Raw genomic sequence first — 8,490 nt, 5'->3', positions numbered from 1 at the left:
GGAATAAAAAGCATCATATAATTTAACATATGATGAGCTAGTTGCAGTTTAGAACAGGGATGGCAAACCTTCTCTGTAAAGGGTCAGACGGTAATTATTTAGGTTTTGCAGGCCTTAGTTTCTGTTGCAACTATTCAACATCAAACCTCCTTAGCACAAAAGCAGCTACAGACAACACGTAAAGAAATGAGCATGGTTGTGTTTCAATAAAACTATTTATGGACACTGAAATTTGAACCTTAATTTTCACACATAATTTTTTAAACCAATTAAAAATACAAAGACCATTCTTAGCTCATGGACCATACAACAGGCAGTGAGCCAGATGTGGCCCATGGGGCTGTACTTCGCCGACCCCTGGCTTAGGAGAATGAAGTGAAACAAAATGGACATGGGAGGTCAACTGAAAGGTCATGCTCTCCTTGTCCCTGAAATTGATTACTTTTGAATATTTTGTAGTAAGCAGTCTTAGGCTGGCTGCTTTAAGACAAAAAGTATGGGGAAAATGGGGATTTACTAAAATCTCTGTAAGCTCTCATGAACCTTCATTTATATTCCACGAAGTATCCCATCTCTGTTTTGATATTTTAGTTGAGAAAACAAACAGGAGACCCAATAAAACCAACCTAGTGCCTTCTACACACTACAATCACCACTTACTAAAGAAAACAGAAGTATCAGTGATAGAGGCATTGTCAACTTTCAATCTACGATTCTATATGGCAAAATCACTTTAAAAAATGAGAAGGCAATGCTGGATGTATTGAAAATATTTTATAATTAATTATCTAGAATCCTAGCCATCTAGTACAGGAAAAATGATCTGGTGGAACACTTCAGTATTTTTAAACAATGTAAAGACATATTTGACTTGAGGATGGCAATAAGAATTTAACAAACAAACTTAAGCCTCCTTACATTTTCCATAGAGCAACTCAACAATAAAAACATTTCAAGAAATAGATGACATAATACCTTGAATGCAAAATTCCAAAGTCAAATAGTCACTTACATTAAGAGATTTACCAAAACTGTGTGTAAATTAAAGACAACAGCAAAAAATCACAAAAAGCCTATTTTTTTCATAGTGTCTTGACTGGTTCTTTAAGCAGATAAACAAGGTATTGTAAAAAATTGGTCAAAACTTGGCCTGAACTGTCTTCTGGTAATTATTATTCCCACTATTTGTAGTTTTGTTGTCCAAGGACAAAAGCTCCATGCCACCAACTTCTGCTGTCACTTTCCAGAGTAAGGAAGAGGCTTTTTTTTTTTTTTTCCCTTTTTTCCAGTTTTCACTATGCTCTGAGCAATTAAGTAACAGAGAAAAATGTCATAAAATAAACGCAAGTATTCCATTAACCAATCAGAAAAGCCACCCCTCTTCCCAACTCATTGCTCTGCTTTGAATGAACGTATTTACGAATCCTCATTTTATTCTCCTGAGACATTTTGCATGATCCATTATAAAACATATAGGTAATACAAAGTCCTGTTGTGTTTATAGAATAAACACATGAAGATTAAACTACATGATTAACATTGTGGGGAGAAATCAGGTATCATTTATTTTCATAAGAGACAGTTTACCAATGCATGACGTAAAAGCTTAAAAGTCATCACCAAACAGTACTAAGGATTATTGCAAGAGATTATGCAGGGAGAAATCTGTGCAAATTCATCTTAACTCAGTATCAGATGGCAGGAAAAAAAATATTTCTTTAAATAGTCTTGTTTATATTCAGGAAAACAGATTTGAAAAACTGAACAAGTAGACATCTGCCCCCTCTTTATGACAACAATGCCAGTGAAAGAAAATTCCAAAGAAAAAACTGAGATGGAAAAAAAATCCAAATAAAAGTCAACACTGCTATTAAGATTTTTCTTTTAATATGCCACGAGATATCCTGATTGTATATTTTCCAAAGTACTTTCCCGGCCACATCTCCCAACCCTACCAAAAGATTTCACCAGAATTTCCAATGTAATAAAAGATGCTGGATTATAGTTTTGTCCACCTTCTTTTTGGAAACAATATAATCCTAATGACTTTTATCTAAGAAGAAAAACATTTACAAATATTAGAAACCCAGTTCTGAAACATTTGCATTAATTTTTAACTAAATCAGCATTTTGTGGGTTTTAAAAAAGGCAGCAGTTTGAACTCACGACTTGCTGACACACACATTTCTGCTGAGAGAAGGGAAGAGAGGGAGAGTGAATGCTGCATTTCTCCATTGGCCCCAAAGTGCTAATTTCACAAAGGGATACATCAAAAGCAAACATGCAATGATGGTTTTAAAACTTTTACTGCAATGTAACAATGAAGTAAACAGTAATTAGACACCTACCAATTTTTCCCCAAAACAAACCAAAAAAATGTAAACAGGAAAATAACTCTGCCTATACTTGTACAGCTTCTCAAATCATGTTAGAAGGGTCTCACATTCAATGATCAAGAGATTTTTAAAATAGCAGTAATTATTTTCATTTTAAGAAAAGGTTTCCCCTCCCCCCCAAGTATTTAACACAAAAGAATGGGCTTTCTTGACAGTAATTTCATACTTATTTGAAGCAGCAACAATAACCATCAATAATTTGGCATTTCTGTTTATAGTTGTTTCAAAACTTTTTCAATTTCACAAAGCCATTATCCAGTGTTGCCATGAAATAGAGACTGTAGATTCTAGGTAGCAAAGATTCTTTCTGAAACCAATGTTAAGTCAAAGAAATATAAAGCAGGGCATTACACTAAACTTCTGGATCTAGCACACTAAAAAGAGTGAAACCTAGGAAGTTACCTACTGTTTTATACAAGAAATAAAGACCTGCAAAAGCTGATTTTTGGTTGTATATTTTACACACTGTGGATTTGCAGCATCTGCTAATTGAAGCAGACATGCACTGTATTTATCCCTGCCCTATATCCTAGCTCCCTCCCTCCCCACCCCCAACAATCTACCTTATACCAAGTATTATGGATATGAGCCCAAGTCATCCCAGACAATCCAGTGAACAAAGTTAGTGTAATGCACTGGTGTGAAGTGTGAGATTAAAAAAAAAAAAAAAAAAAGTCCCTTTCAATCTTCATCGAAGTTTTGCTGTAGAAGAAAATTGGCAGCCAAGTTTTCATTCTTCTCACAAGCAAAATATGCTTGTATCACAAGTCCTTCAGGAAACCCTAATGCCTTTAACTGGAAGAAAAGAAAGAAAACAAGTTATGGATTCCAGTGTGGCACCACCAACAACAGATCATCACTTGAAAACATACTATAAAAGACACAAAAAAGTTCTTCAGAGTTTTACACGAATTCATCCCTATCTGGATATGGAGTCATTGTCCAACCCAAGGGGCTAGATGGAACCTAGACCCTTTCCTTTATCAATCGCCTACAAAGTTCTCTCTTCCTAAAGCTATTAGTCTAACAGATAACTTCACTAACACTCACTGGCATGAACACTAAAAATTGCCTACTGTGGCAGTTTAAAAATAAATGATCTCACAGAAATTTGTAAATCAAATGGCTTTTAGTATATAAGGGGTGAAGATACGAATGAGAACTGGAGATGAGTTTAATTACCTCATCTAATTATTTATTATTAAAGAAAATGTATCTTTCATTAGGGTCAAATATTATTCCCAATCTCCTCGCCTTATGAAACAATTCATACTAGAAAAATGGGTGAATTATTAGTAATATCACAAGATATATTGAGATCAAGACATATAGTGTTCTATTTTTATCTTGATTTTTACAGCATTTTACATAGTAATACGAGCCATTTTCATTTTCCTAGTCTATTAAAAATCACAAAGCTGTGACTCAGTAATCATAGCTTTAAAAGCCTTTAAAATTCAGGTCAATGGATTCACTAGGTACTATATATTTGTCAGCCAAATGTTATTTATGAACCTCCTCTTCAACTGTCTCAATTGCCTTGCATTAGACTATATCAAGAAATGACCTTAAAAAACTTGGCATAAGTCTCAAAATTCAGTATGATTAACTATTCATCCATAAAAGGAGAAGAAACTCAAAAATGATTTTGTTACCTAGGTCTTGTCCAGATTAAAGCTGGGCTAGCTGAAGTAAAAGGTAGGGCACGATCCAACTCTATGCTTCGCTAAGACACACACTTTAGATTCAAAGACACAAATATGCTGAAAGTAAAAGGATGGAAAAAGATATATACCATGCGAACAGCTACAAAGAGAGAGCTGGAGTGGCTATATTGATACCACACAAAACAGACTTTAAGATAAAAATTGTTACTAATAACGAAGGACATTTTATGATGATAAAACATCAGGAAGATTTCATAATAAACACATATAACAGAGACCCAAAATACATGAAACAAAAACTGACAGAATTGAAGGGAGAAATATAACTCAACAACAATCGTTGGAAACTTCAATATCCCTTCATCCACTAATGGATATGGCAACTAGGTAGAAGACCCATAAGAAAATAAAAGACTTGAACAACACTATAAATCAGCTAGACCTAACAGCCATTTACGAAACACTCAACAACAGAAGATTACATATCTTTCTCAAGTATACATGGAACATGTTAGGGCATAAAACAAGCCTCATTAAGTTTAAAAAGATTAAAATTATACAAAGTATGTTCTCTGACCACAATGGAATGAAGTCAGAAATCACTGACAGAAGGAAATTTGAGAAATTCATAAATATGTGGAAATTAACAAAATCCTAACCAATGGATCAATGAAGAAATCACAAAGGAAATTAGAAAATACTTTGAGATGAATGAAAACAAAACCACAATGCAAACAAAAAACCCCACAATACACAATAACTTATGGGTTGCTGCTGTAGCTGTGCTTAGAGGGAAATTTATATATCTGTAAATATCTATATTCTTAAAAGAAAGATCTTAAATCAATAAGTTTCCGCCTTAAGAAACTAGGAAATAGGAAGAGGAAACTAAATCCAAAGCAAGCAGAGGAGGTATTAAATAATACAGGTTGGAGAGAAATTACATAAAATGGAGACCAAAAAAAACAATAGAGAGAATCAGCAAAACCCAAAGTTGATTCTTTTTTTCTTTAGATCAACAACATTGACAAACCTTTATTAGCTAAACTGACAGGAGGAAAAATCTGAGGACTTAAATAACAAAAATCAGAAATAAATGTGGAAGCATTACCATTTTTTTTACAGAATTGAAAATTATTAAGGAAATACTATGAACAACTGTATGTCAACAAATTAGATAGCTAAGATGAAATAAATTCCTAGAAAGACAAAACTCCACCAAAATTGACTCAAGAAGAAACAAAGAAATCTGAATAAACCTATATAACAAGTAAGGAGACTGAATCAGTAATCACAGAACTTCCCAAAAAGAAAAGCTGAGCCCAATTACCGTCACTGGTGTATTCTACCAACCACTTAAAGAAAAATTAACACCAAGTCCTCATAATCTTTTCTAAAAAGATGAGGGAATACATCCCAACTCATTCTATAAGGCCAAGATTACACTGGTACCAAAACCAGACACAGACATCATAAAAAAATACAGACCAGTATTTCTTATGCGAAAATCCTCAACAAAATACCAGCAGACCAAATCCAACAACATATGAAAAGGATTATATACCATAACCAAGTGGGATTTATCTTAGGAATACAAGGTTGATCCAACATATAAAAATAAACAAACAAACCAATGTAATAAAGCATATTAACAGGAAAAGGAACAAAACCATGTGATCATCTCAATAAACTAGGAATAGAAAGAAACTTCCTCAATCTGATAAAAGGAATCTAATAAAATGGACAGCTAACATCATACTTAATAGTGAAAGACTGAAATGGTTTCCCCTAAGATTTGGAATAAGACAAGCATGTTGGCTCTTGTCATTTCTATTTGATAATTCACAAAAGGTTCTGGATAGAGCAACTGGGCAAACAAACAAACAGATAAGGGCATTACACTGGAAAAGAAGTAAAACCAGGTCTACTTGCAAATGAATATATCTTACATATAGAAAATCCTAAGGAACACATATAAATGATCAGAATTAATACATGAGTTCAGGAAGACTGTGATATATAAGATGAATACACAAAACTAAATTGTATTTCTATTTAACTAGCAAGGAACAATCCAAAAATAAAATTAAGAAAATGATTTCATTTATAACATCAAAAACAATAAAAACACTTAGTAATAAATTTAACACATGAAGTACAAACTGAAGACCACAGAACATTTCTGAAAGAAACGACAGAAAGTCTAAAAAATGGAAACACGGCCCATTTTCATGGCTTGGTAAGACTTAACACCAACACTGTAATACTCCCCAAATTTATCTACAGAAAAAACACATTATCTATCTAAATCCTAGCCATATATATATATATTTTTTGCAGAAATCAGAAAGCTGATCCTAAAACTGATATGGAAATGCAAAGGATCTGGAATAGGCAAAATAATCTTAAGAATAAAACTGGAGCACTCACACCTCTGGATTTCAAAACTTAATACAAAGCCACAGTAATCAAGACAGTGAGGTACTGGCATAAGAATAAACCCTTACATTTATGGTCAACTGATTTTCAATAAGAATGCCAAGACAATTCAGTGGGAGAAAGAGCAGTATTTTCAATAAATGGTGTGGGGGCAACTGGATAACAAGATGCAAAAGGATATAGCTAGACACGCCGCCCCCCGCCTCGCCACCACAAACAAAAAGTAACTCAATATGGATCACAAACCTAAATGTAAGAAGAGCTATAAACTCTTCAGAGAAAAGAGTAAACCTTCTGACCTTGGATTTGGCAATATTCTCATAGACACTAAAAGCACAAGCAACAAAAGAAAAATAATTCTCTAACACAGAAATCAAAAACTGATATGCCTAACCTAAAAAAAGTTGCTATAGAACAACTAAAGCAAGTGTCATTTACTCACTTGTTATTTAAGGGGGTAAATACCAGAACAATAATATTAAGTATCTTTTAAGAAATACATAATTATAAACCTGAACACTTGATATGTCTGTATCGTAAACAAGGACAAATTATTGTCCAAATGATTTTCTAAGTATTAAGTTAAAATGCACTTTACTGAATGTCTATTTCAGAACACTTTGTAAGAGAAGACAAGGCAAGTACTATAATTTCCTATTTACAACTGTTAACAATGCGGCCCAGAAAAAATGACTTGTCATGGTATAAAAACTAGGTTACTGCAGTGCCACGACCTCTACTGGTCTACCTAGTAAGGAAAGAAAATCAAGATACCAGGCTCTGATAATTACTGTACATTTTAAAATATATAAAAAAATATATATTTTACATTATAGTGATAGCAGTGAAATAAAATTTGAAATATAAATTAAAACTGGATAATCTTGAACTGGGTATACAACTTAAGAACATTTTTTTTCTTCCTGTATTTGAAACGTCAATGAAACATTTAATTTAATATATTTATAACTATTTCATGCTAGGTGGGTATTCACTACTAGTCCCTTGGCTTCACAAAGGCCAAGATGGGAGAGCAGGGCTGGAAAGAGACTCTCTTTACTGTAATCCCTAGGGTAATGCTCTATTTGTCTCTGTCCCATAGAACTACCTCCCGTGATGGAAATACTCTATATCAGTGCTATCCAATACAGTGGCCATAGCCCCATGTAACTACTGAGCATTTGAAATGTGGCTACCGTGACTAAAGAACTGAATGTTTAGCTTTACTTAAACTCACCCTTTCTATAGCTTCTTTTTCCTGAGGCGTTACTTGAATGTAGTTCATATGACCACTTCCAGCTTCTGCAATTCCTCCACTGCCACCTCCACCCCCTCCTCCTTGACCACCAGCTTCTTGAACTGGTTCATTTAACATCTGAATAAAATGCTCCTGGTGTTGGCTAATTTGCTGTGGTGATTTGAAGGACAGAGAAAAACAATACATTGATATAAAGTATCTTCAGGAAAATAATTCTAAATACAAACAAGAGAGAAAGTGGTAACTTTGCAACTACAATATTTTAGAATGATTCTAGATTATTTGTCTTTGGAAAGATACGATTTCTTGCATATTATTAAAACTCAGTATTTCTGAGCAAGGTGAACAGTGAAGAATGAAGAGGATTCAAATTTTCTTTCACAAATGTACTGCCCCCCCCAAATTCAATGCTAAAAAACTAGCTGTTGATTATAAGAAATAGAATTTACATATATCTTCCACACTAGTAGGCAGTACAATGCTGTACAAAACTTAAATACTTTGTGATCTAAGTATTAATTAAGCCCACGGGTATATTTGGGATAGTGCTCCACTAGCAATAAGCTTGGGAAAAAAAGATTTAACAAGTTAAACAGTTTCTTTGCTAAAGAGTTTCTCAGATTCTTTAGTCAAGTGTTTCCCATACTTATTATTTGATCAACTAAAATTAACCAACCTCTGCTTACTCCCTAACTCCTTTTTCAGTACATCCATAGCACAGTCTACTGAA

At 33.7% G+C, this 8,490-nt stretch overlaps 1 protein-coding gene across 3 annotated transcripts in view; it reads right to left on the bottom strand.

The window, feature by feature from the left end:
- Nucleotides 1-759: 759 nt before the first annotated feature.
- RAD23B (RAD23 homolog B, nucleotide excision repair protein) overlaps nt 760-8,490 on the bottom strand; it is a 44,555-nt gene continuing 36,824 nt past the window's right edge. For 2 of the 3 annotated variants that reach the window (XM_006906079.3, XM_025041459.1), the window contains exons 9-10: nt 7,740-7,910; nt 760-3,191 (exon numbers count right to left, since the gene is read on the bottom strand). In XM_006906079.3, coding sequence (XP_006906141.1) covers nt 3,078-3,191; nt 7,740-7,910 — 285 coding nt within the window. In that variant the 3' untranslated portion in view covers nt 760-3,077. The remainder of the gene's footprint in view (nt 3,192-7,739; nt 7,911-8,490) is intronic. The other variant, XM_025041455.1, reaches the window with a different exon arrangement.

Source organism: Pteropus alecto, unplaced genomic scaffold, assembly GCF_000325575.1.
Source record: "Pteropus alecto unplaced genomic scaffold, ASM32557v1 scaffold111, whole genome shotgun sequence".
Taxonomy (NCBI): Eukaryota; Metazoa; Chordata; class Mammalia; order Chiroptera; family Pteropodidae; genus Pteropus; species Pteropus alecto.
The sequence above is the reverse complement of the archived record's forward strand: the minus strand, read 5'-3'. Positions and strand labels throughout refer to the sequence as shown.